The 27,410-nt window shown below is 55.4% G+C and overlaps 1 protein-coding gene across 1 annotated transcript in view; it reads left to right on the forward strand.

Annotated features, from left to right (window-relative positions):
- ADAMTS10 (ADAM metallopeptidase with thrombospondin type 1 motif 10) overlaps positions 1 to 27,410 on the forward strand; it is a 63,281-nt gene that overhangs the window by 27,005 nt on the left and 8,866 nt on the right. The window contains exons 5-16 of the mRNA XM_066336340.1: positions 110 to 327; positions 1,324 to 1,407; positions 1,731 to 1,876; positions 5,406 to 5,449; positions 7,663 to 7,768; positions 7,870 to 8,016; positions 10,079 to 10,220; positions 14,401 to 14,508; positions 17,867 to 18,012; positions 20,036 to 20,099; positions 21,156 to 21,258; positions 26,759 to 26,892. Coding sequence (XP_066192437.1) covers positions 110 to 327; positions 1,324 to 1,407; positions 1,731 to 1,876; positions 5,406 to 5,449; positions 7,663 to 7,768; positions 7,870 to 8,016; positions 10,079 to 10,220; positions 14,401 to 14,508; positions 17,867 to 18,012; positions 20,036 to 20,099; positions 21,156 to 21,258; positions 26,759 to 26,892 — 1,442 coding nt within the window. The remainder of the gene's footprint in view (positions 1 to 109; positions 328 to 1,323; positions 1,408 to 1,730; positions 1,877 to 5,405; positions 5,450 to 7,662; positions 7,769 to 7,869; positions 8,017 to 10,078; positions 10,221 to 14,400; positions 14,509 to 17,866; positions 18,013 to 20,035; positions 20,100 to 21,155; positions 21,259 to 26,758; positions 26,893 to 27,410) is intronic.

Below are 27,410 nucleotides of genomic sequence, written 5' to 3' on the forward strand. Positions count from 1 at the left end.
TGGCGCAGCTTCCTCATGACCTTTCCTCCCCTCAAACCCACCGCTCACCCCTGGGAGCCGGGAGCTGTGCCCGAGAGCATCCGAACCATGCCATTCCCTCCTCCTGCAGACGAGAAGCCCTGGAAGGGGCGGCACTGGTGGCTGAGGACGCTGAAACCCTCCCCTCTGAAGCCCTCGGGCAACCACAGCCAGCGGGGACAGCTGCCCCTCAAGAGGTCGGTGAGCACCGAGCGCTACGTGGAGACCCTGGTGGTGGCTGACAAGATGATGGTGGGCTACCACGGCCGCAGGGACATCGAGCAGTACATCCTGGCCATCATGAATATTGTAAGTGTTATACCCGCACCAGGAGCCCCTCGGGCTGGGGGAGAATTCCTGCTCAATCAAATGTCCGTGTCGGGAAAAGGAGATGTTTCCCGTACCCGGTGGGGATATCGGATCTGTTCCAGCGGCTTCTCCCCAAGGCTCAGAGCGAGGCTTTGGGGGTCAAAAATCCTGCCAGGCTGCTGCTGCTGAGCAGTGGGAGCTGGAGAGGTAAACTCTGGCCTGTCTGACCCCGGGCTGTGAGAACAAAAGCCTGTCTTTGAACAGCATCTCTCAGCTCGAATTAGCATTGCAAATGCGGCCGGGCAAGCTGAGAAACACATGGGAAAGCATAAGGACGGGGAGCTCTCACGCTTGGGGGCTGAGCAGCGAGAGGGGAGGCAGAAATCCCCCCCGAGGTGTGATGCTGCTCTGGGGCACTGCTGGCGGCAGGGTACCAGCCTGAGATGCTTTAACAGCCTCAATTGGCCGCGCTCGGTCCTCCCGTGAGGTGAGCTGGGCTTGGAAGTTCTCCATCAAGCCTCTGAAAGCCCCTCTGTGACGGCTCTTTGTCCCGTCCTCCGCAGGATCGCTTTTCACGCTTTGCATTTCTAAAGCCGACGCCAGATTTTTCAAACAATCCCGGCTGGGAAGCGTTTCATCTGCTCCGAAACACCCCAAACACCCGCCTCTGTGTGGCGGCACATTCCTGGGGGATGCTGTGCTCTCCCCTCTGCAAATCTCCATCCCCGGGGCTGCACAAAATGCCACAGCACTGGGGGCTGCCCCACCTGGGCTCCGGGGTTTTGGCTTCACTGCTCTGAGACAACGAGCTCTGGCCGTGGTTTGGGGGATTTTGCTGCTCGAGTGGTGGCGTGGAGTCCCATTCGCATCCCTGCTTTCCAAAAATGTCGTGTTCAGACCCCGGCCCCGATTCCCAGCAGTGCCCAGCCCTCCCCAGCTCGCCCGGCCACAGAGCTCATTTTTAAGACTCCTCTTTTCTTGTTTCTTGGAGGTCAGGTTGCCAAACTTTTCCAGGACTCGAGTCTGGGCAATATTGTCAATATCCTGGTGACCCGGCTGATCCTGCTCACCGAGGATCAGGTAAGCTGGGCTTTGCTGAGCCCGTCCTGTGTCTGCACTTCAGGAGCTGTGTGTCTCCCCTGGGTGTCACTCCCAGGAATTCCCCCAGTGCTGCACATCCTCCCAATGTCCCCTGAGGACTGGGCTAAGGACACCTCTGGGAATCCGATTTTTTCCATGATAAGGTGACTTTAGGGAGGTTTAAGCAGCTTCATTTCTCCTAAAATCCCACTTTTCTTGCTTTCCCATGGCTCCCATGAGGAATTGGGGGTGTCTGGAGTGGTGTCGGTGCCTTCCCACCACAGCTTTTCTGGGAACACACTCTCCTGTTTCTTCCATTGCAGCCCACGCTGGAGATCAACCACCACGCTGGGAAATCCCTGGACAGCTTCTGCAAGTGGCAGAAATCCATCGTGAACAGGAACGGCAACGGGAACGCCATCCCGGAGAACGGCATCGCCAACCACGACACCGCCGTGCTCATCACCAGGTGAGCGCTGCCCCTGGGGGACACCTGGCCCCAGGTGTGTCCAGGGGCTCATCCAGGGCTTCCTGACTCTCACTGCATGCAGATTTGTGCACTTCAAGTGGTTATTTATCCTCTAGTTCAGTTTACCACCCTGCACTCCGGTGTTATCAGTCTCCACTCCAGTTCGTTATCAATCTCCACTCCAGTTCATTATCAGTCTCCACTCCAGTTCGTTATCAATCTCCACTCCAGTTCATTATCAGTCTCCACTCCAGTTCATTATCAATCCCCACTCCAGTTCATTATCAATCTCCACTCCAGTTCATTATCAGTCCCCACTCCAGTTTGTTGTCACTCTCCAGTTTTCCCTTGCTCCTTGCTGGGCTCTCATGGCTCGGTTTACAGCCACGGGACATTTCTGCAAAGTTGGGCCCATGTGGGAGGCCACTCTGGAATCCTGGAGCTTCCTGCTGGGATGAAGAGCCCTGACAGCCTCTGATTGGAAAGGAGGAGAGGATTCCAGCAGGATCTCAGGACAGTGACTGGCTCCAGCCAGCTCAGGATGGGGATCAGCATATTTTTGTTGGGATGAGTTGTATCCTCGGAACAGCCCTGCCCTGCCGGTGTCCCTGTGCCCCTGTCACAGCAGGGGAGGTCAGCAGAGGGACCTGGATGCTGGCTCAGACCCCGAGATCTGTGTGAAGGGCTCTGAGCTGCCACATGCAGGACAACAAAAAACCATCAGAACTGATGTGTGCCCGAGCCTGGGGCAGCAGAGGTGTGGGAGGGGAGGGATGGATGGATGGATGGATGGATGGATGGATGGATGGAGGGATGGATGGAGGGATGGATGGAGGGATGGATGGATGGATGGATGGATGGATGGATGGATATGAATTAATGGAGGGATGGATGGATGGATGGATGGATGGATGGATGGATGGATGGATGGATATGAATTAATGGAGGGATGGATGGATGGAGGGTTGGAGGGATGGATGGATGGAGGGATGATGGATGGATGGAGGGATGGATGGATGGATGGATGGATGGATGGATGGATGGATGGATGGATGGAGGGATGGATGGATGGATGGATGGATGGATGGATGGATGGAGGGATGGATGGATGGATGGATGATGGACAGCCAGAAGGAAGGAGGACACAGAGAGGATGACAGGGACAGTGGCAGGAATGGCAGAGCAGCAGAAGGCCACAGGCTGCAGGAGCGGTGGAGGGCACAGGGAGTGCTGAACTCCCCAGGACTGTCCCTCCAGTGCCCACTAATCCCTGCTTGGGCAGAGGCCAAACCCCCTGGGTGGGGCCAAAGGCAAACCCAACATCATTTTGTGCCTTTCCCCCCTCTCCTGCAGAGCAGAGGGAAGTCAGGAAATTAAAGTGCTGGAGAGGGGAGCCCCGGCGCTGCTCTCCTGCTCCAGCTCCAGCGCGAGAAAATCCTGGAACTTCCCATGGATGAGACAAAAAGGCCCCTCAGCCCCAGATTTTCCCCCTCCCGAGGGGGCTGCAGCTTTTTCCTGCCCTCCCTCCACGTGTGGGATGCAAACGCCGGCTCCGAGCTCTCCATCCTCCCTCCAGATGTTTGAGCCAGCCCGGAGCCGCTCGCTGAGCCTGGACAGCGCCCGGCGCATCCGGCCCCAATAAATTCCCGGTGTCCCGATAAGATCTTGCTGAGCTCGGGGCTTTTTTTCTCCTGCAGGGACGTGTCAAAGCAGAGCCTCCGAAGGCTTTAAAGGCTTTCGCTCAAAACAAAGCAACAAATGTTTTGCACTCGCTCGGTTTCCTGCCGAGAGGAGGGGAGAGGTTTGGGCACTTGCAGAGAGTGCCAGGGGCCAAAGGGACAGGAGCCATCCCCGGGAATGTGTCACACTTAACCCCTCGTGTGCTGCCACTTCTCACCGCCCACCGTCATCCCCGAGGGGTCAGTGGGGACAGCGGTGCTGGTGTCCCCAAACCCGCTCTGGGGGTCACAATCGTCACCCCCTGCGTGTCCCCAAACCTATTCTGGGGTCACAATCCTCCGTGCAAGCCCAGCCTGGCTCCGGGGTGGCCCAGCCCAGTTGTCCCCAATCCCCCAGTTACCCCCACCACACCCAGTTCTCAGCCCAGATTTGCAAACCCCAAGTGTTCATCTTTGCAAGGAAATGAGAAGATTCCCTCTCTAACCCAAACGGGTCTCATTTGGAGCTGCCACTTCTTCCCATTTTGAGGACGCTGCGTTTTCATCCGGAGGAGGTTTTTGCTCTCCTTGTTTTAGCTTTCCTTGTACTCAGCTAACGATGTGCAAACAGTGGATTCCTTCATGTAATGGCTGGAAGTCGAGGCCAGGAACAGAGGGAAGAGTCACCTTGAATCAACCCAGACTAGATTTGTTTGGAAAATTCTCAGTAAAGAACTGAACTGAAAAAAAAAAATAGATTAAAAAAATCACTTGAGCGTTTTCACGAAACCACAGTGGGGTTTGAAATAGAACATGTGTCCAAACTGAAATGTTTTCCTTATTTTTATTTTGTTTTTAATCAGAATTTCATATGCCCCATCCCTGGCAGTGTCCAAGGCCAGGCTGGACAGGGTTTGGAGCACCCTGGGATAGTGGAAAGTGTCCCTGCCATGGCAGGGGGTGGAATGAGATGATTTTTAAAGTCTTTTCCAACCTGAGCCATGCTGAGATTCTGTGTTTCTCTGTTCGATTGATAACATTTCCTGCCAGAGACCTGAGCTAACAGAGCAGGGCTTGGCCCTGTCCCCTTCCCCCTGTGCCCGATGCCCCTGGGAGTGCTGGGGAGCAGAGCTGGACCCACCCAAACCCAAAGAGCTCCAGGTCTGGAATAACCTCGTCCCAGCTGATTTATGGATCGTTAAGGTTGGAAAAGGCCTCCAAGATCATCAAGCCTAACCTTTGACTGAATCCTCTTGCTCACTAAACCACATCCTGAAGTGTCACATCTGCTCATGTTTTTAACACCTCCAGGAGCGGCGACTCCACCACTGCCCTGGGCAGCCTGTTCCCATGCCTGATAATCCTTTCCATGAAGAAATTTTCCCTAAAATCTGATTTAAACCTCCCTTGGCCCAGCCTGAGGCCGTTCCCTCTGCTCCTGTCCCTGTTCCCTGGGAGCAGAGCCTGACCCCTCTGGCTGTCCCCTCCTGTCAGGGAGTTGTGCAGAGCCACCAGGTCCCCCCTGAGCCTCCCTTTCTCCAGGCTGAGCCCCTTTCCAGCTCCCTCAGCCCCTCCTGGGGCTCCAGCCCCTTCCCTGCTCCATTCCCTTCCCTGCTCATGCTCTACCACCACATTTCATCAAAACCAAACCTCAGCTCTGCCCCAGAGTTAAAGGACAGGAGATGTTATTAAAACCCTCAGGGAATCTCAGCCTGGGCAAAGTGAGAGTTGTCCTCTCTGTCACCATTGGTACTTTCTCTCCCAGAGATGTTCCACGGGCTGGTTTGGAGTGGTTTGGATGTGAACACATCAGCGAAATGAAAAACCCCCCAAATCAGAAATGCCGTAACGCTGCCTTCTCTCCTCCACAGGTATGACATCTGCATCTACAAGAACAAGCCCTGTGGCACCCTGGGTGAGTACAACTGACACAGCCTCAGCAGCACACAGAACTTTGGGAATGTGATGAGGGTGGGCTGTGCCACCCACTTTCCACCTGTACCATCCCCTTTCCAGCTGTGCCATCCTTTCCCAGCTGTGCCACCCTTTCCAGCTGTGCCATCCTTTTCCACCTGTACCATCCCCTTTCCAGCTGTACCATCCCATTTCCAGCTGTGCCACCCTTTCCAGCTGTGCCATCCTTTCCAGCTGTACCATCCCCTTTCCAGCTGTACCATCCCCTTTCCCAGCTGTGCCATCCCTTTCCAGCTGTGTCACCCTTTCCCAACTGTTCCATTCCCCTTCCCAGTGAAGGAGAAGCTCCTGCCCCAGCACCAGCAGCAGGGCCAGGAGCAGACCAGAGTTTTCCAGCCCCTCTGTGAAGGCTGAAGCAGCAGCCCTGGGGCTGGCTGGGCCCTGGAACTCTGCTCTGCTCCATCCCTGGGCCAGCTCCAGCCTGATGATTAAGAACCACTGACAATTAGGGCTGGTCTGTGGCCTGCTGGAGCATTCCTGGCTGAGCAGGGAGAAATGCTGTGTTTTGTGATGGCTGTCCAGGGACAGCGAGGCACAGCCAGAGCCTGCAGCCCTCTCTGGCTCATTTGTCTCACCCTGCTGTAGCCGGAGCAGGCACGGAGGGATTTCTGCCCTGAATCCTGCAGTGCAAAGGGGAGAGCTCTGGATTTTGGACCCGGTGTGGCTGCAGAGGAGCAGCCTGGGAGGGAGGCTGGGGGTGCTGGGATGGCTCAAATCCTTCCAAGGCACAGCCAGCCCCTTCCCTGACCCAGGGCACAGTTTGTGCTGGTGGAGGGTGGGCAAAGCGAATTTTCTGTCACAATTCAGGGAATTTCAGCATCATCCACTCCTCCAAATGAGCCATGCTGGATTCCTGGGGGGTGCCAGGCAGAGCCAAGGTTGGATCCTGGCTTGCTCAGCCATCCCTGGCCAGGTTTGGATGCCCCAGGGCTGGTGCAGCCCATCTGAGATTCCCCCAGCAGGGTTGTGCCAAGGTCTGCTTCCCTCTGCACCGTTTGGGTACAAAATTCAGAGGATTTTGACCCTTCATTAGCATTTCTGAGGCTGTCACTGTTAGTTTACCATCAGTGCCGAGTGACCATGTCCCTGAGTCCATCCCCAAGCCCAGTGCAATGGAGAGAAGGAGCTGGTTGTGCTCAGTTACAGAGCATGGAGCACATCAGGCCGTCCCCAAGTGTTGGATCTAATCTCTGACAATGGGATGGGGCGACTGAGAGGCATTCCACGAGTTTTTTATTTCATTATCAGCCTCAGTGAAGGTAGACACATAAAAGATGTGAAACTCACACCATAACAACAAAACCCAAAGTTCTCTTTGTTCCAAGGCCTTTAAAAAGTTTTTTAGCCAATAGGCTGATGCTAAAAGCTTACAAGCATCTACTCAAGCCAATCAACAAACTCTACACGTGCACCTTACAGCATACAATAGTTGCTTGTTTTATATTTTTATATAAATAAATAAATATTTATATATAAATATATAAATATGTCTTTATATATATTTGCAGGGTTTTAATATATTTTATATTTACATACTACATATAACAATAATTATACAATCTCTATAATACTATATACACATATTATACATCTATTATATATTATAAATTATATAGTATATATGTTATATATATACTATAAATATATAACTATAAATATATATAATTTATAGTGTATATATATATAATATATATTTATAGTATATATTATATATACTATAAATATATAAACATATATGTTATATATACTATAAATTATATATTATATATTGTATATTATATATTATATATTGTATATTATATATTATATTATATATTATATTATATATAGTATATTGTATATACTATATATATACTATATTATATATAGTATATTGCATTATATCATTTAATATATTTTATTTAATTTTGTATACTTATATCTATTAATATTTATGCGTATATAATATATATATCACATCTATGTTCTATACAGCTCAAAAACTTTCTACACTCCAAATATTTCACAGCCTAAAATTCAGCCCTGTCTCAAACCCCTGCCTACGTCAGCTTATTGCAATGTCATGAAAGCCCTCTGTCTGTTCAGTCCCCACACCCAAAGCCCGCCGTGTCCCCTCGGCGGTGGCCCTGTGTGACAGCTGTGTCCCCTGCCCAGGCCTGGCGCCCGTGGGTGGGATGTGCGAGCGGGAGCGGAGCTGCAGCATCAACGAGGACATCGGGCTGGCCACCGCCTTCACCATCGCCCACGAGATCGGCCACACGTGAGTGCGGCTGTCCCTGTGCCGCCAGCAGGGGCTGGAGACCCTCCCCGGGGCTGCCAGAGCCCCCCTGAGCTCCTCTCTTTGTGCCCTGCTGCCTCCAGGTTCGGCATGAACCACGACGGGGTGGGCAACAGCTGCGGCTCGCGGGGGCAGGAGACGGCCAAGCTGATGGCTGCTCACATCACCATGAAGACCAACCCCTTCGTGTGGTCCACCTGCAGCAGGGATTACATCACCAGCTTCCTGGAGTAAGGAACCCACCCTTCCCTGCCCTTCCGCCAGCCTCCCCCAGTCCGCGGTAAAGCCAAAGCAAAGGCCCCACATCCCCCCAGCGCCTCCTGTCTTGTGTCCCAGCACCTCATCCTGTCCCCAGAGCCACCTTCTTCCCTTCCTTCAGACTTCCCAGGGGTTTTCCTTCACCTTAAGCCATTTATTTTGTGGCTGGGAGAGTTTTATTTGGGTTTCTCACATCCAGAAACTTCACAAATAGATCAGTCCCCGCTGGAGGCATTTGGCTGGTTCTGAAGCTCAGCCAGGAGCTGCGGAGAAGGGTTGGTGTGTGGGGAAGGAGGGTCTGGGGACAGGACTGGGTCTGCTTGGTGCAGGCACTTTCTCCAGGCAATGAGGAGGAGTTTTTAGTGGGAATGAGCAAAGCAGGGCAAAGATTTTGGCTTTCTTTTTCTTACAGAGCACCTTTAGGATCCAGGAGAAGGGACAGGACAAGGGGGGATGGATGAAAACTAAAAGAGAGCAGTTTAGATTGGATGTCAGGAGGAATTTCTTTGTTGTGAAGGTGGAGAGGCCCTGGCACAGGCTGCCCAAAGAAACTGTGGCTGTCCCTGGATCCCTGACAGTGCCCAAGGCCGGGCTGGACAGGGCTTGGAGCAGCCTGGGACAGTGGAATGTGTCCCTGCCCATGGCAGGGAGTGGGATGAGATGAGTTTTAAGGTCCTTCCCAACCCAAATCACGATTTAGGCTCCTAAATCCCAGAGTTTCAAGGCTGCCACCTTGCCTGAACCAAACCCTCGTGCAGGGTTCAGGGAGCCCCTGGGCTTCCATCCCAAAGCAATCCCAAAGGATCCATTTTGGCGAGGTTTTTTGCAGGACAATGGCACTTCCTAAAGGAAGGAGACAGGGCAGGGCTTGAGGGGTGACTGGAAGCAGCAGGAGTGTGGGGTCAGTGTGGAGGGAAGCCCCCAGGGAGTCTGAACAGCAGAGCTCAGCTCCTGGAAGGCTGCCCGAGGAGCAGGCAGGGCTCCTCCTGAGGGGCTCCCTCTGTCCTGTGAGGCCTGGCCAAACCTCGTGGTTGGGCAGCAAATCCCACAAATCCCACAGGTGGCAGCTGCAGCTTGGCCACAGCCAGGCCTGTCCCCAGGCTGGTGACCTGCAGGCAGTGAGGCACGTGGCACAGCCCGCCTGCCTCGTCCTCTGCTGACCCCGAGCTCCTGGCAGGCCTGGGGGAGGATGGAGAGTTCATCCCACTCCTGGTGCTCCGTGCTGGCCACCCCGGGCTCCAGGAGCCTCCAGTGGGACCTGGTGTGTGCAGGGTGTGGGGCTGGGGGTGATGACAGCCACCTTGATTTAGGGGGAGCTCAGAGAGCAGCGAGGAAAGGGGAGGGAAAGGCGTTTCTGGCCGGATTTGGATGATCCTACAAAGCTCTGGCAAGCAGGAGATCGGCTTGGAGAGGGAGGCTCTGGTTGTTCTCATCTGGGGCTTCACAGCTGGGGAGGGGAGCAGCCCCTCTGCCCACCCTGTGCCCACCTGAGGGTGCCGGGCACACCTGCCTGGGCACACCCCTGCGCTCTGCCATGGGGACAACCAGGGGCTGGCAGCAGCCTGCAGAGCAGCTGGAGCTGTGCCAGGGCTGGGCTGGAGCTCAGGGAAAGGTTCTTCCCCCCGAGGGTGCTGGGGCACTGCCCAGGCTCCCCAGGGAATGGTCCCAGCCCCAAGGTGCCAGAGCTCCAGGAGGGTTTGGACAAGGCTCTCAGGGATGCTCAGGGTGGGATTGTTGGGTGTCTGGGCAGGGACAGGGGTTGGATTGATGATCCCTCAGGGTCCCTCCCAGCTCAGGATATTCCAGCATTCTACAAACCCTCAGATCAATACTTCCAGAGTTACCCTGGAACCAGGATGTGCTTCCCAGCCCAGAGCACACAGCTGGAAGGATTTCAGAGCACCTTTTCATGCCCAGAGCAGACCCAGATTTGCCCCTCAAGCCGCCAAGCTCAGCTCTGCAGCTCTGATCCCCACCTCAGGTGCTCTCTGCCCTCAGCCTTTCTGAGCTCTGATTGTCCCTGTCTGCTTGCAGCTCCGGGATGGGACTGTGCCTGAACAACGCTCCTCCCAGGCAGGATTTCATCTACCCCACGGTGGCCCCGGGCCAAGCCTACGATGCCGACGAGCAGTGCCGCTTCCAGTACGGAGTCAAATCCCGCCAGTGTAAATACGGGGTAGAGAGCCTTCCTGCTTTATATCCACGGGGTCCCAGGGCTGGAGGAGGGGAGGGGGGAGGAAGGGTCCATGTGATGCCTTGGGAAGGCTGACCTGGAACAGAGAGTGGACAGAGCCAGAGAATGAAGCAGGGGTTTATTGAAAGGCTTTAGGGCAGGCAGGGCCTGATCAGGGCTACACCCAAGATGAGCCCAAAATGGTCACAAAATGGACAAATGGTCACAAGGTCTCACATTTTTCTATAAGTTTTGGTCCATTTGCATGTAGGGGTTTAACTGTGCAATTCAAGCTTCAGGTTGTGAGGTCCCATGCTTCTTGTTCCTCCCTCCAGCCCACCCCTGTTTGGGCTTTTGGGCTGAAAGTTGTCCTTGGTGTGCAGCAGGACAAGGATTTGTTTTGTGTTCCTGCTGTGTGCAGAGCTGAGTGACACCGACTGTGAGCTCAGAGCTGATCCCCTGGGCAGCCCAGCACCTGAAACACATGAAAGATAAAACTTAAGACATCACATGGGGCTGTCCCTGCTGCCCACATCCTGTCCTGCTCCAAACCCGGGGCACTGCTGTGTTCCCAGTGAGCTCCATGCTGTGCTTCCCTGGGACAGCACACAGGACGGGGTGTCCCATCCATAAATGTTGATCCCAGCTCAGTTTGGGTCAGATCAATCCCACGGCAAGAGATTTCTTGCCTCTTCCTTGGCTGCTGCTGGTCCCCAAGATCCCTCTCGTCCAGGCTCCCTTCTCTTTGAATAAGGACTTATTTTTCATAATCCTTACCAGAAGTCACTGTGCTGCTGATATAAGCTCAGGAAAAGTCTGTCCCAGGTGAGGTGAGGGGTGTGCTGGAGGTTGCTGCCCACCTAACTCCCCTCCTTGCCACTTCCCTGCCATCCCCTGGTTCTTGATCCCAGAAAAGCACTGACAGGAAAGGCTGCTCCAGGAGAAAAGAGTTTTCCCGGATCTGAGTCTGGCCCTTTGCTGTTCTCAATATCCCAAACATTGCCATGGATCTGCACAGAGTGCTGAAGGAACATCTGCATGGGAGGGCTGCTTGAGCTCCTTAAAGTATCCACGTTCTTCTAGGGAAAACAGAGGAGGCAGCAGTGGGATGCACAGGCAGCAGGGGCACATTTCTCCATGGAAAGGGTGGTCAGGGATTGGCAGGGGCTGCCCAGGGAGGTTTGGAGTCCCTGTCCCTGGAGGTGTCTGAGGAAGGCCTGGATGTGGCACTCTGGGCTGGCTGAAAATCTGGGGGTCATTACAAAACAGCACTGAGTGATCTCAGAGGTCTTTCCCTGCTCCAGTCCATGCCCTGGAAAGCTGTGAAGGAGCAAACACATCAGCTCAGGGTTTAGTTTCTGTGTCTCTGTGCAAAGCCCAGCCCAGCTCTGCTGTGGGAGTGCCCTGGTGTCACCCAGGCTGTCACTGTGAGGGAGGGTCCAACCCTGCCCCAGCTGCTGCCGGTGCCACCAGCTCATCCTGGTGACAAAAGGGCAAAGTTGGTGCCTTGAACATGGCCCAGGGGCCCAGAGCCTGCTGGGCATGGGGCAGATGCAGCAGGAGCAGTCTGACCCCAAAGAACGTGGTCATGGTGTCCCCATGTCAGGTGCCACCCACTGGGGCCTGTGTCCCTGCTCAGCTGAGCCAGAGGCAGGGAATGGGAACTTCCCCCATCTCCCAGTTGATTTTTAGCCCAGGCAGACACTTCCTGTATATATCCAAGGGTCACAAAAGGTGTCCCTGGGTGACCCCTCCAGCCCTGTCGTGGTTTGGGAGAAACCCAAAGGGCACCAAGGCTCGATTGTGTGCAGGGAAATCTGGGTGGTCAATGTGTGAGCCCACCCCTCCTGTGCCCCTGGAAACAAATTCCAGAGGGAAGGAGCCAGCAGGGCAGCATCCCTTCCTCCAGGCCAGGCCAGGGGGTGACTGATGGGTGCAGTGAGGATGGAGAGGGATCCAGACCAGGCTGGATCAGCCTTGGAGCAACCTTGTCTAATGAAGGTGTCTGGGGTTGGAACAGGAGATCTTTAAGGTCCTTTCCAACCCAAACCAATCTGTGATTCTATGACTGGAGCTGGGAGGTCACCAGGAGGCCCTTGGTGCAGGGAGAAGGGGCTCCTGCTTCCCTGTGGTCACTGTGGCTCTGCCAGAGCAGCACAGAGGGGTGGGTGCCTGGAGAGGGGAAAGACCCTCTCCTTTCCCTGCTTAAAGCCATGTGCAGCTGGGCTGGGGCACGGGAGCTGGGAGCCAAATTCCCTTTGCCAGCTCTCCCTGGGGTGCTCTGCTCTGCCAGCCCCAGGGGCAAACAGAGCAATCCCCAGCTCATCCTGCTCTGGGGGCAGGAATGCAGGGCTGGAAGGTTGGGGGGTGAGGAATGGGTTGTCACCTCACTGGGGACAGGCTGCCAGAGCTGTCTGCTGGGCCACTGCTCCTGACACAGAAGGAGGCTGATGGTCACTGTGCCAGAGTGTGCCCAGGTGACCAAGAAAGCCCAGGACATCCTGGCTCGTGTCAGAATGGTGTGACCTGCAGGACCAGCAAGGAAGGGACTGTCCCCTGTGCTGGCACTGCTGAGGTGGCTCAGGTCCTGGGGACAGTTTTGGGCCCTTCCTGACAAGAAGGACACTGAGGGGCTGGAGTGTGTCCAGGGAAGAGAACAGAGCTGGGAAGGGGCTGGAGCCCCAGGAGAGGCTGAGGGAGCTGGAAAGGGGCTCAGCCTGCAGAAAAAGAGGCTCAGGGGGGACCTGGTGGCTCTGCACAACTCCCTGACAGGAGGGGACAGCCAGAGGGGCTCAGTTTTCTCCCAGGTGACAAGTGACAGGACAAGAGGAAATGGCCCCAAGGTGCTCCAGGGCGGGTTTAGATTGGTTATTAGGAAAAATTTTTCACTGAAAGGGTGAGACAGGCGTTGGGAGCCCAGGGCAGTGGTGGAGTCCCCATCCCTGGAATTGTCCAAACCCATGTGTCTGTGGCACTTGGGGACATGGCTTAGTAGTGGCAGTGCAGGGTTGATGGTTGGACTTGATGATCCTAAGGGCTTTTCCAAGGTGAATTCCATGATTCCATGACGTTGGCAGTGGCAGCTCAGGCCCTGCTCCCATCTCAGGATGGTTTCTGTCACTGGGAACCTGTTTAACATTTCCTGGATAACCTCAGGCATGGCAAGCTACTCCTGAAATGCAGGAAGTTTTCCATAGGTTATTCCAGTAGGAACAGGAGCAGGATGGGGACCTGGCAGGAAACTCAGGAAATGAGATTTTAGGAGTTGCTTTGCAGTTTTCAGATGCTGAAGTCCATCCTGGAGGACTGAGGGGCTGGAAAGGGCCCGGACTTTGTGATTTCACTTTTGGGTGGGTTCTGTGACAGACAAGGGGAGATTTTTGTTTGCTGGAGGTCTAAGAGGTCAGGGTGGGCAGAAGCTCAGAATCTGTGGCTCAGGAAACCTCCTGGAAAGAAGTCTGGAGTCACCCAGTGGACACAACTGCACTGGGCAGACACCGAGAGGCGCCCAGCTCTGAAGGGCTGGCTCGGGAGCTGGCATTATTTTGATCCTTCAAAAACCAGCTCTAAAAATTCCAGAGGAATCTTTGGGATTCCTGGGCTGGCTGGAGGTGGCCAGCACCCCAGTGGTCACACTGTGGGCAGGGACATCTCCAGCTGAGCTGTGGATGCTCGCAGGAGCCCGAGGTTCCCACAGAGGCAGCTCTGGATCCACCTGGCTTTGGGATGCTCATGGCAGGAGCCAGGAACGGCTCCACTGCACAGATGCCAAACTGGGGACATCCCTCAGCCCTGGGAAGAGAGGAGAGGACAGTGGGATTAGCTCAAGTGTCACCAAGGAGAGGTGACACAGGAGAGGTCCCCTGTGGCATGGGCTGGCTGTGCCCCCTGAGCCTGAGGAACCTCCACATCCAGGGAATCCCACAAGTGCTCAGGCTGAGCCCGGAGCAGGGGGACAGCTGTCAGTGCCTTGGGGTGACTGATCTGATCTCGTGTTTCCCCCACCGTGCTGAAGACACTCCGTGTCCCCGTGTCCCCTGTCCCCTGTCCCCGTGCCCCGCCCAGCCGGTGCCTCCCGGGTGTGACGCTGCCCCTGGCACAAACAAATCCTGATCTGGGTTTTGTTTCTTTGTCTCTCCTCTCCTCCCTGCCCCTGCCTGTCCCCAAATCTCCCTCTTTGCAGGAAGTGTGCAGTGAGCTGTGGTGTCTGAGCAAAAGCAACCGCTGCATCACCAACAGCATCCCCGCGGCCGAGGGCACCATCTGCCAAACCAACACCATCGACAAGGGGGTAAGGCAGCCCTGGGCACTGCAGGGAGCTGGCACACAGGGCTTGCATCCCTTCTCCAGCAAAAATGGGATTATTGTTGGCGCTGGGGGCGTGGAGTTGGTTTAGGAGCACCCAGCAGCTTGTCCAGCCCTGACTCCCAGAGTCCAGAGCTGCCCTGGAGGGAGGCTGGGATGTGCCAAGGAGCCAAGAAATCACCCCAAAGTCTGCTCAGAGCGCAGCTTGGGCACTGCTGGAATGGGGAATGTGGGATATGGCATGGGGAATGGGGAATGGGGAATGGGGAATGGGGAATGTGGGATATGGCATGGGGAATGGGGAATGTGGGATGTGGGATGTGGGATGTGGAATATGGAACGTGGATTGTGGAATGTGGAACATGGAACATGGCATGTGGAAGGTGGAATGGGGAATGGGAAATATGGAATGTGGATTGTGGAATATGGAATGTGGAATATGGAATATGGACTATGGAATGTGGGATGTGGAGTGTGGACTGTGGAATATGGGATGTGGAATGTGGAATATGGAGTATGGTATATGGACTATCGAAAGTGTGATGTGGACTATGGAATGGGAAATCCCTGCTCCAGCAAAGTCCTTCTTGGTGTCCCCCCTGAGGCACAGCAAGGTGACCTCAAGTGATGCCATGTCCTTAAATGCCCTCAGGTCTCCTGGGATCTCCTGGGATCTCCTGGGATCTCCTGAGATCTCCAAGGATCTCCTGGCTGATCTGAGAAAGGGGATTTTTTTTCCTCCCAGTTTTCCCAGATTTTGCTTTCAGAGGAACTTGGGAAACACTGGCTGTGATGAAATCATGGTTTTTCACCCTCGCCTGGGAGGGGAGGGCAGGATTTTCCCTGACCATGAATTTTGCCTTGATTGCTTCACTCCCTGCTCCTCCTACACCCATTTTCCCCAGTTACAAAGTGAACACACAGCTCAAACAAAGAGCCTTTGCACACTGGAGAATGGTTGGGACAATGGAGAATCAGGGCTGGGACATTCCTCATGCCACTAGAAGAAAAGTAATTCCCAAGAAACTTTCAGATCCTGGGGAAGCTGCAGCAGCTGGTGTGCAGGGGAGACCACAGCTCTGACAAATCCATGATTCTTTGCCAATGCTCCTTTCAGTTCTGCTGGGAACTGGGGCAGAGAGGAGCACAGAGCTCCTGGGGCGGCACATCCCTCTTGCTGCACACTCACAGGGACTGTGGCATTTTTTCCCTCCTAGTCATGGCTTTTTCCCAAATTTTCCCACTTTTAAATATCTCTTTCCCTCCCCACTTTGTAACTGGTTTTTGACCAGGGTTCTTCAAAAGCCTGGAGGGAAGGGAAGTGAAGCACTCACAGCCCCAGGGTTTGTGGGAGCCGCTCCCAGTGAGGATTCTGGCTCACTTTGAACCCCCAGTTACTTCCCTGTGCTAATCCTGTTGGATCCATTCATTCTTTGGAAGTGATTTGATGGCCTTGGGTGGAAGAATATGCACTTTTATGTTAAGTTTCTGCATTGTCACCAGCTGGAGCTCCTGGGGTGAGCCCCAGAGCTCAGCCCTTGGCTGGAGCAGCTCTCCAGGGTCTTCCCTGGCTTCTCCCTGTGGAGAGCAGACAGAAGGACCAGGGAATTTAAAGTATGAAATATTAAAGGAGAGAGAAAATTCCTGTGCTTTGGCAGCCAGTGTGAGGGAAGGCTGAGCCAAGCTCTGCTGTGCCCACATCTCAAACCTCTGGGGATTTCCTCCTCCCAGATCCTCCTTTTTTTAAATTAATTAATCTCCTGTGATTGTTATGGCTTCACCTGTCTTTGCCCAAGAACCCACAGTGGCATTTTCCACTCCTTTTTCCCAGCTTTTCCCACTTTTAGTCATCCCTTTCTCCCAGCTTTTTAACTGCTTTTTAACCAGGGTTCTTCAGAAGCCTTGAGGGAAGGGAAGGGAAGGGAAGGGAAGGGAAGGGAAGGGAAGGGAAGGGAAGGGAAGGGAAGGGAAGGGAAGGGAAGGGAAGGGAAGGGAAGGGAAGGGAAGGGAAGGGAAGGGAAGGGAAGGGAAGGGAAGGGAAGGGAAGGGAAGGGAAGGGAAGGGAAGGGAAGGGAAGGGAAGGGAAGGGAAGGGAAGGGAAGGGAAGGGAAGGGAAGGGAAGGGAAGGGAAGGGAAGGGAAGGGAAGGGAAGGGAAGGGAAGGGAAGGGAAGGGAAGGGAAGGGAAGGGAAGGGAAGGGAAGGGAAGGGAAGGGAAGGAGCCCCCAGGACTCACTGGAGCTATTCCCAGGCTGTGGGGATATTGTGGAGTATCCAGGCTGTGCCTGCAGAGCATCTCCTCCACAAGAGACCCCTTTGGAGAGGCTCTGGTGCTCCCAGGGATGGTGAGCTGGGATTCCTGGGAAGCCGCTGTGCATTTTTCCCGGCTGCCCATGCAGAGTTGGCTCAGGAGGAGAAGGGAGAGGCTGTGCCAGCGGCTCCAGGGTGGGTTCCCAGTCCCTGGAAGGAGCACACAGAGCTTTCTTCCTTCCTGGGATTAACTCAGCCCCAGAGGCTCTGTGTCCGGCACCGTGCCCGGAGAGCAGCGGCGGCTCTGGCACTGTCCCACCCCTGCCATGGCTGGGGACTCCAGGGGGTGTGGGACACGTGCCAGGCCTGAGGGAAATATTTCATAGGCAAACTTCCATGAGCATCTGTCTCCCAGTAGGACAAGGACAGGCGGGTTCTTTAAGGATCCTCAGCAGAACAATGACACAACAACGCCGATACTAAAATTTAAACTTTATTTGAACCCGAGCCTTTCACTGATCAGGACATTTTGAACACACAAACCCCAGCCGGAGCTCCCAGTAGACACAAAACTCACTCTGTCCTGGCAGTGGTTGTGTCCATGTCCCCCAGGGGTCCTGGCCCTGCCTGGATCACCTGGAACTCTGCTGAAGGTTTTTATAAGATGTGAGGTGTGGGACCCAGGACCTCTTTCAGAGGAGAATCCCAGACTGGTTTGGCTTGGGAGGGACCTTGAAAGTCATCCAGTGCCACCCTGCCATGGGCAATGACACCTTCCATAGCCCAGGCTGCTCCAAGCCCTGTCCAGCCTGGCCTTGGACACTGCCAGGGATCCAGGGGCAGCCACAGCTGCTCTGGGAAACGTGTGGGATGTGACCCCTTGCCAGTGCCTCCCTGTCCCCAGGATGGTGCCACAGGGGCTGGGGACACAGGTCCCACTGACCCCAGTGAGAGGCGAGCGCTCTTTGCCTTGGAGGATTTGGGTCTGAGGCCGCTGCAGCTCCAGGCTCAGATTCCTCAGGACCAAAGAAGAAAATCCCAGCCTTGAGCTGGCCCCGTGTCCCCTGGGGATGTCCCAAGCTCTGTGTCCCCACAGTGGTGCTACAAGAGGGAGTGTGTTCCCTTCGGGACACGGCCGGAGGGCGTGGATGGAGCCTGGGGGTCCTGGTCCTCCTGGGGCGAGTGCAGCCGGACCTGCGGCGGCGGTGTGTCCTCGTCCGTGCGCCACTGCGACAGCCCCAGGTACGTGTGGGTGGGCCTGTCACCGTGGCCCCGCAGTGTCCCAGATGGTGGCCCTGTCACTGTGACCCTCAGTGTCCCCCGCCACTGGCCTTGTCATTGTGACCCTGCAGTGTCCCCAGCCGCTGGCCCTGTCACCACAATCCTGAAGTGTACCCAGCTGCTGGCCTTGTCACCATGGCCCCACAGTGTCCCCAGGCTAGCCCTGTCACTGTGACCCTGCAGTGTCCCCAGCCACTGACCCTGTCACCACAACCCTGAAATGTCCCCAACTGCTGGCCCTGTCACTGTGACCCTGAAGTGTCCCCAACTGCTGGCCCTGTCACCACAGCCCTGCAGTGTCCCCAGTGTGTGGCCCTGTCACTGTGGCCCTGCAGTGTCCCCAGGGATCAGGGGGGGAGAGCCACTGTAACAGCCATGCTCTGGCCCCTGATGCCCAGCTCCAGGCTCAGCATCCCCACAGCAGCTGAAGAGGCTGATCCTTGCAGCACTAGGGACAGGGAGGCAGAAGACCTGTTCCTCTCAGGTGACCCTGTCACTGTGGCCCTGCAGTGTCCCCAGCTGACACCCAGATGTTTGGGCCTCTTCACTCAAGCTTCAAGAAGCTGGGTAGTTGTAAAAGCAAAGTCCTTTATTGCATCATTAAATCAGTGTCATGAAGGCAAAGTTATCAGTCTGTAGCAGTTTGCAGAAACCTAACATAAAGTTTATAATTCTGAAGCAGAAGCAGCAGCCACAGCAGCAGCAGCACATATTCCATGTCCCCTAAGCAGCTTATCAGTAGCAGTCACAGCAACAGCAGCAGCATCACTGTTTTCATGAGTCCTGTGTGTGTGTTCTAACATTCTCAGTGCATTTTTATTTTATTTTTAGCCAATTAGGTACTTACACGAATTTTCTATATTCTTGCTGGGCCAATCCTAAGTTAAGATTGATGTGCGAAGGCCAATGCAAATTCTTACACAAATTCTAATATCTATAATTCTTTCTGTTCCATCTAGGAATTTTCAGCAAGGCTTCATTATTTTTGTTATGACTAAAATTTAACTAACTTTGCAAAAGGCAATGCTACTGAACTATAAACTACGTATTAGCTCTCTTTTTTTACTAGCTACTTCAGTCTCTATTTAAAACTACACTTGCATTTCTACCCCATTTCTGTGTGGATTTATGTATTTTAGTTTCCCTGAAGGTTCTGATTCAATCCTCACATTTCTGGGCACTCCTGGGCCCGTGTGGCTTTGGCCCAGGGGGATTCACACTCCAAGCCCCAGCCCTTCAGGTGTTGGGGGAAGGCAGCTCCAGGTGCCTGAGCACTCCACACTCTGCTCCTGCAGGGAAGGGGCTTTATCAGCCTCTGGTTCCTCCTCCCAGCCCTGCAAGTGCCTGAGGCTGGGAAAGGAGGGAAACAGCAGAGAATGAATTGTAAAACTGGCACAGATGGCACTGCCCCGAGGAGACAGGAGATTTCCCAGTTGGAGAATTGGCTCACCCAACAATTTCTGCCTCTTCCATTTATGCATTTTTGAGAGGGGGTGAGGGGAAGAAAGGGATTGAGAGAAGGAGAAGCACCTCAGGCCATTCTCAGTGGAGCAGGTACATTATCCTATTAAAGATCCTGACAATAATCCCCTTCTCCAGTGCCACACCAGCCCTGTGCATGTCCCTCCACGTCACCTGCTGCATCAGTGACAGCTGCACTTAGTTCCCTTGGCATAAAGCTGGGCCTGCTTCCATTCCACTATTGACTCCTGGGAGGTTTGGCAGGTTTTCAATGCCTTTGTCCAGCTCTGCTCTGCGTTGGTGTTGGGGCTGCACCACAGCCCCAAACCCTCTGTGCAAAGCCCTCGATCCACTCGGGGGAGATTTTAGGGGCTGTGGTCTAGCCATGCCCAGGCAGGATCAGTCCTTGTGATAGAAGAGGGTTGGGAAAAGCCACCTGAGGCAGCCACCCCAAGCTCCTCGGGGCAAAACCTGCCCCAAGCAGTGCCTGGAGCTGTCCAACATCTCCTCCCCTCTTTGGCAGGCCCACGATCGGAGGGAAGTACTGCCTGGGAGAGAGGAAACGCTACCGCTCCTGCAACACCGACGTGAGTGGGGCTGGGGATGGGAGGGGATGGGAGGGGGCATCAGCCGTGTCCAGGGAGGATCAACCCTGTCCAGGGAGGGTCAGCCATGTCCAGGGAGGATCAGCCCTGTCCAGGGAGGATTGAGCCATCTCCCAGTGGGATCAGCCCTGTACTGGAGGGATCAACCCTGTCCAGGTTGGGATGAGCCCTCTCCCAGTGGGATGGTCCCTGTCTAGATTGGGATGAGCTCTGTCCAGGTGGGATGAGCTCTTCCCAGGTTGAATGAGCCCTGTCACACTGGGATGAGCTCTTTGCAGATGGGATAAGCTCTCTCCAGGGGAGATGAGCCCTCTCCAAGTGGGATGAGCCCTCTGCGGGTGGGATCAGCCCTGTCCAGGTGGGATGAGGCCTCTCCACACAGGTGTGGGGTGCTCTGTGCAGATGTGGGAGGAGGAGGAGCAGGGCGGGGAGTGCCGGCAGCAATCCCACAGTGGGGAATTCCAGGCAGGACCAGGCAGGTGTGGGAGCTGCTCCAGGGGCAGGTGGGCTGCGGGGCTTCGGGATGCAGAGGGGCCCGAAGATAAGGAGGGAAGGGAGGGGAGACAGAGGATTCCAGCTCTGCCAGGACAGCGCTGCCTCTCCCAGGCTGCTCCGGTGAGAACAGCTCAGGAGAGGCTGGGTCAGACTCTGCTTCCCGGGGCTGAGGCTTAGACCTCAAAGATTTACAGGAAAAACTGTGCTGAGGGGATGCTCGGTGAAGCTTGGGACCTGGGGAATTACAGCTTTAACCCCCACGGGCTGCTGGTGTGGGAAACAGATGGGTCCTGTTGCTTCTCGGGGCTTTGCACTTGGTTTTGAGGGATTGCTCCCAAGGGCACATCACTCAGAGCTCCTGGGGCCCCTCCTCATGTTCTTGGTCTTCAAATCATGCCCAGCTTTGCAGGAAGGACTTTCCTGTCACCTCGTAGCAGTGTCAGGGCTGGTGTCCCTGTCCCCGAGGGGCTGGTGGCAGTGCCTGGAGCAGCCCCAGCCCTGCTGGCAGTGGCCCCACAGTGAGCAGTGGCCGTGTGCCCACAGGATTGCCCGCCAGGCTCGCAGGACTTCCGAGAGCTGCAGTGCGCCGAGTTCGACAACGTGCCCTTCCGAGGGAAGTACTACACCTGGAAAACCTACCGGGGAGGTGAGGCTGGGCCAGGTTCTGTCTTGGTTTGGAAAGCCAGGTGTCTGCCAGGGGAAAGCTGGAGCTTCCCTTGGAATGGAGAATGTAAACCCTCTCCTTCTGAATTATTGTGATTTTGAAATTAAGGGGCTTTCAGGCAAAGGTATGGGAATAGGAATAACAGTTCTTTGCTAGGAATAGTAAAAATGTAGTAGTACAAAAAAACCCAAAGAAAGAAAGAAAAACACTGACAGAGACCCTGTTGGTCAGGGTGCTGGTAACAGTCCAATGAAGTCCTCCTGCAGTGACAGATGAGGTTCTGTTGGAGCAGAGATGATCCTGTAGAAGGGTCCAGTGGTGCTGAGATGGGTCTGGTCTCCCTCTGGGGATCCAGTGCAAACAGGCTGTGCTGGTGTTCTGAATCCCAGGGGCGATCCAGGTGGGAATGCTGGGCTCCTCCCCCTGGGTGGAGCATCTCCCAATGGGACAATGGAATTGTCTCAGCCCTGCAGTGAGCCTGGATGGCCCATGAACAGCAGATACCTCTGGGGGAGGATGGGTCAAAAAGAACCCTGCCCCAGCTGGTTTAACAGAAGACCCCCATCCCCTCCCCCTGGAGTTATGAGATAAAAACACCTCTTCAACTGGTTTCAACAGATGGGAATAGAATACATCCTGCACTGAACCCAAGACAGGTTTGCTCTCCCCACGCTCTGCAGGGATGGGGCTCGTGGTCCAGGGGGTCTGGGGACATCTGGTCAGGATTTCCACAGCTCTGGTTGCCCTCTCTGTGCTGCTGGGATGTGCCGCGTGCCCTCAGGTGACAGTGACTGTGCATCCCTCCAGGAACCTGCTGTGCCCACATCCTGGGTCACCTCCCCCTGTGCAACCTTCACTGCTCAGCCAGAACCAGCCCCAGCAGCTCTGGAGCTGTTCTTTCCTCCTGGTTCCTCAGCTGCTGAGGGAGCAGAAGAAGATGGACAAGAGAAGGGAGTGTCTGGTGCAGGATGGGGAGGAGACAGAGCAGGCAGGGAGAGCTCCCTGAGCAGGAGAAGGGATGGGATCCAATGGATCCCTCAAAGAGCTGCACTTCCTTCTTCCCTAGGTCAGCCCTGGCTCCTGCAGAAGGGTCTGGTGAGGAGAGAGGGCAGGAGGAGGTTCTGTGGCAGAAATCTCTTAATAATGAGGAGGAACAGCTCGTCTCCTCGGTGGAGTTAATGAACTGGACTGGGGAAATCCTTCCCAGCTGTATAAACAAGCCCAGCTCCCAGCGGGGCTCCTGCAGCTGGAGCAGCTGTGCTGAGGCTGCAGGGGATGGATCAATAAAAATGTAATAAAATTGTGAGGCTGTAAAGTCACCCCAAGCCCCCAGTGGATGCCAAGGTGGAAGAAAACCCTGCGGGCTGGAGCTGCCCTGGCTCAGACCTCTTTAACCCCCCAGGTTTGGCCCAGGGCTTGGCTGCCCAGCTGATCCCCCCAGAGGTGTCCTCTGACCCTGAAATGGATTGTTGGCTTTTGTAAAGAGCCCCTTCCTCTCTCTCCCTCTGCTTCAGCTTCCCCTGCCATAAAATAAGTGTTGAAACCTCTCCCCTGGCGGGATGCTGGGAGTGCTGACAGTGCTGTGTTTTGAGGGATCTGGGAGCTTCAGCTCCTCTTCCCACGTTGGCTGTGGGCAGTGGTCACGGGGAGCACTTTCATTTTGTTTATTCAGTGTCAAAGGGTGTTCCTGTTGTCCCCTGGGGTGGCCCAGGCAGGGACCATGGAGTGGGGAAGGACAAGGAACTTCTTTGCACAAGTCTGGGCTCTCTCTCAGAACTTTCTCAGACGTGGTTTGTGTCCCGTACCTAAAAGGGGCTGGGAAAAAAGGCAGAGAATTTTAGCAAGGCCAGGAGTGTCAGGACACAGGGAATGGCTTCCCACTGTCAGAGGACAGGGTTAGATGGGATACTGGGAAGGAATTGTTGGCTGTGAGGGTGGGGAGGCCCTGGCACAGGGTGCCCAGAGCAGCTGTGGCTGCCCCTGGATCCCTGGCAGTGCCCAAGGCCAGGCTGGACAGGGCTTGGAGCAGCCTGGGACAGTGGGAGGTGTCCCTGCCATGGCAGGGGTGGCACTGGATGGGCTTTAGGATCCTCTCTCACCCAACCCCTTCTGTGACTCGGTGATTTCAGCAGCACCAGGACCTTCATCCTCACATGCCTGGGGGGGGTTGTGATCCCTGGTGGCATTTGGGTGTAAGAGGCACATCCTGGGGGACGTGGGGACTTCCCTTGCACCTCCACCCTCCCCATGCCCTAGATCCCACCCCAAGGGAACAGCCTCCTCCTGTCCTGCCCTTGCCACTCATGTTCTGTCCCCATGTCCCCCCCTGTGCCACCAGCCTCTGGGGTGGCAGTGGGGACTGCTCCTCACCTCCTGAGCCCTCCCAGCAGCGCCCAGAGGCCTTGAGCCGGGGGGTGTCAGCAGCCCCCCAGGATCCCTCTTTGCTGGCAACCTCATCCTGGGGCATTCCTGCCTCCAGCTGGCAGGAAATCTGCTCCTCAGCTTGGTTCGGGGCGCTTTGGGAGCCCCATGAGCCCCTTCCCCTGCTCAGCTCATTCCCCTCGGGCTTCCCAAAAGGGTGGGCGGCTTTGGGGGTGCCTCACTGCACATTCCTTTGGGGAATACCCTGGGCATGGAGCCCCTTCACCCTGCAGACCCCACGAGGAGAGCCCCACAAGCCGGGGGAGGAGGCCACCAACCTGCGGGCGTTCGGGAAGGGAAGAAGCTCCCCAGCGGGTCCCTGAGCTCGGGCTGTGTGCGGGGCTGTTTTCCAGCGATCCCGGAGCCCAGAGGCCGGGATCAGGACACGGAGCCCCGCAGAGGAGCGCTGAGCTCAGCAGTCCGCAGATCCCCCCTGGAATGCGGCTTGAATTGTTTGTTTGCTTTGCTTTGTTCGCCGCGTTCTTCCCTTCGCTCTTTGGGCGATGCGGGAGTTGGGGAGAGCGATGGGAGGAGCGGGAGCTGGCGGAAAACAGGAGATTGCTCGTCAGAAATTGTAATAAGGCTTAATTCCTCCTTGGGAGAGGGCAGGCAGGAGGAACAAAACATCCTCGGAGGCAGCAGCCAGCTGAAAATATTCTATTTTACTAGCTCGGTTAAACGGGCAAAGGAGGAGCCACGACAGACCCCAAGTGAATGGAGGGGGTCGCAATCTCCAGGATGTGTCTGGCTGAGCCTTTCACCGCTCTGGGACAGGGACAGGAGCCCAGGAAGGGCTGGAGCTGTGCCAGGGCTGGGCTGGAGCTCAGGGAAAGGTTCTTCCCCCCGAGGGTGCTGGGGCACTGCCCAGGCTCCCCAGGGAATGGGCCCAGCCCCAAGGTGCCAGAGCTCCAGGAGGGTTTGGACAAGGCTCTCAGGGATGCTCAGGGTGGGATTGTTGGGTGTCTGGGCAGGGACAGGGGATCCCTCATCAGTCTCATGGGTCTCTCCAAAGTCAGAATATTCTGGGATTCCATAATTGTATTTAGCAACATTCCCTTGGCCAGCTCAGAGGTCCCAGAGGTTCTATGGAAATCCCTCTCCTCCCATCTCCAGGAGTTCCAAGGCACGTTGTGCTGTTTCAGAGGATCTTGCTGTGCTCAGTGCTGCTCTCATGGGGACACAGCTGTCACTGGAGCCACCTGAACAAGGACAAGGTGATGCCCAGGGCACCCCTTGGCCAGCTGAGTGCCAGGGACACTCCAGTTTCCAGCACTGGTTCCAGTCTCCTTTCCTCTGGAGGCTGGGATGGTGACCTGGCTGCCAAGAGCAAATCCTGCCTGGATGCTGTCCCCAGGGAGCCTGTGGGGACTGTCCCGGAGCTCAGGTGGCCCAGCCAGCTCATGGAGCAGTCAGGACATGGGTGCCAATGCAGAGTCGCCCCTCTCTCCCTCCCTCACTGTCCCTGTCCCCCTTCCAGGGGACTTTAAGGGCAGGAATCCCCATGTGAAGGCCTTTCCCAAGTGAGCAGTGGGCAGAGCCAGCAGGGATTCACCCCTGGTGCCTTTTAGGGCTACCTACAAACAGAGGCCAGGCAAAATTAAGGGAATAAGAAGAGGGCCTTTATTGAAGAGGACCTTTATTTATTGAAGGGCCTTCAGGTACATTTGGGGCAGATGAAACCCACCCAGGAGCTACTCTCAAAAATGGACAGTGGGTCACAGGTTTTCACACTTTTATGAGTTTGGTCCATTTGCATATTGGGGGTTAATCTTCCAAATTCAGCTTCAGCTAATGAAGCCATTTACCCCAAATTTGCCACTCTCCCCTCCCCCCCAACTCATTTTTTATATCCCTCAGGGCCTGAGACAGGGAGGTGTCCTTGATTCCCAGGCCTGGAGAGGAATTGTTGTGTCTGACCAAAAAGGGGAAGCAGCAGCTCACACTGTGTGTGGAGTTTAGAGTTATACACTAAAGAATTGCAGGATTAGAAAGAAATTAAAAATATAGAAGTTAAAATCCTAAGGAATCATCCCACATGGAGCAGTGTGCCCACAGTGGGACCTGAGTCCTGGGCCCTGGGGCAGCCCCTGCTCTCAGTGGTGCCTGCTGAGCTCACCCTGCTCAGCATCTGCTTCCCAGAGCTTCTCCAGGGGCTTGCCCAGACATCCTGCTCCACAAAATGCCTCCAAGCTGCTGAATTCCCCTCTCGTGTCTCCTCCTGTTCCTCCCTCTCCCAGCTTTGCTCTCTCTTCCCCCCAGCTGCACTCCCAGGCACAGCTGGGCTCCCCTCCCCTCCCTCGGCCCCTTTGATGTTCTGCATTGAGTTTCAAGCTTTGCACATTCCCATTCCTCCCATCCAAGGTGCTCCCCAGCTCTGGCACAGGGACCAGGGCTGTGGGTGGTGCCTGCAGCAGGGTTACTGCCACAGCTCAGGAACCTCAGCCAGGGTCCTGGGATGTCAGTAAAGGCAGCAAACGCCACAAGCCACACCAGGACTTGACAAAACCAGTGGCAGGAGGCAGGGAATGCTCTGTTGGACCCACGTCCTGCTCCCAGGGACTTTATCTGGATATCCAAGTGCTGCTCCTGGGGCGCTGCTTTGGCAAAGGTTGTTGGACGATATCGGAAATCCAGAGACTTCAGCTGTAACTTGAAGATCCTTCTCCTTCATCCTCACGTTGCTGTTGTCACCTTTGCTGGGAAGGATTTGTTATCACCATGCTCAGACAGAAAGGAGTGGTCTCTCTGGCCCAGTAACTTGGTTTTTCTGCTCTGGCAGCTGAGAAAGGAAAGGTAACCTTGGAAAGGTAACTCAGGAGCTGCTGCCTCAGTTTCTCTGTTGGTAAAGCGGGCAGAAGGGTTTTACAACTTGTGAAGTACCAGGAGTGACCCAGATAAGAGCAAATCCCTTTGTTTCCTTCCCTGTCACATCCAGCCGATGTCCCCAGGCAGTGCAGGAGGGACAGTGTCCCCTCAGGGGTCCAGCTCCAGGGCCTGGCTCTTCTCCAGGGGCATCCTCCTGGTTTTCCAAACCTTTTCTCTGCTTTGGCTCCTTCCCCAGGGGGTGTCAAGGCCTGTTCCCTCAACTGCCTGGCCGAGGGCTTCAACTTCTACACAGAGCGGGCGGCGGCCGTGGTGGACGGGACCCCGTGCAGGCAGGACAGCAACGACATCTGTGTCAACGGGGAGTGCAAGGTGGGACAGGGGACACACCCGGGCAGGGGGGACAGGGACACACCCCCGGGCAGGTGAGCACTGCCCCCAAACTGCTCACACAGACATGGGGAGGGTGGAGGGTTAAGAGAGCTGGGGGTGTTCACCTGGAGAAGAAAAGGCTCCAGAGCTCCTTCCAGGTCCTTAAAGGGGCTCCAGGAGAGCTGGAGAGGGACTTGGGAGCAAGGGATGGAGGGACAGGACACCGGGAATGGCTTCCACTGCCAGAGGATGGGGATTGAGGGAATATTTGGATGGAATTGTTGGCTGTGAGGGTGGGGAGGCCCTGGCACAGGGTGCCCAGAGCAGCTGTGGCTGCCCCTGGATCCCTGGCAGTGCCCAAGGCCAGGCTGGACAGGGCTTGGAGCAGCCTGGGACAGTGGAAGGTGTCCCTGCCCATGCAGGGATGGAATGGGATGAGCTTTAAGGTCCCTTCCAACCCAAACCATCCTGGATTCCGTGATTTCTCTGCCTGGACACCCAGTGGGAGCAGGAGCATT

Source organism: Sylvia atricapilla, chromosome 26 (genome assembly GCF_009819655.1).
Source record: "Sylvia atricapilla isolate bSylAtr1 chromosome 26, bSylAtr1.pri, whole genome shotgun sequence".
In the NCBI taxonomy this organism is placed as follows: domain Eukaryota; kingdom Metazoa; phylum Chordata; class Aves; order Passeriformes; family Sylviidae; genus Sylvia; species Sylvia atricapilla.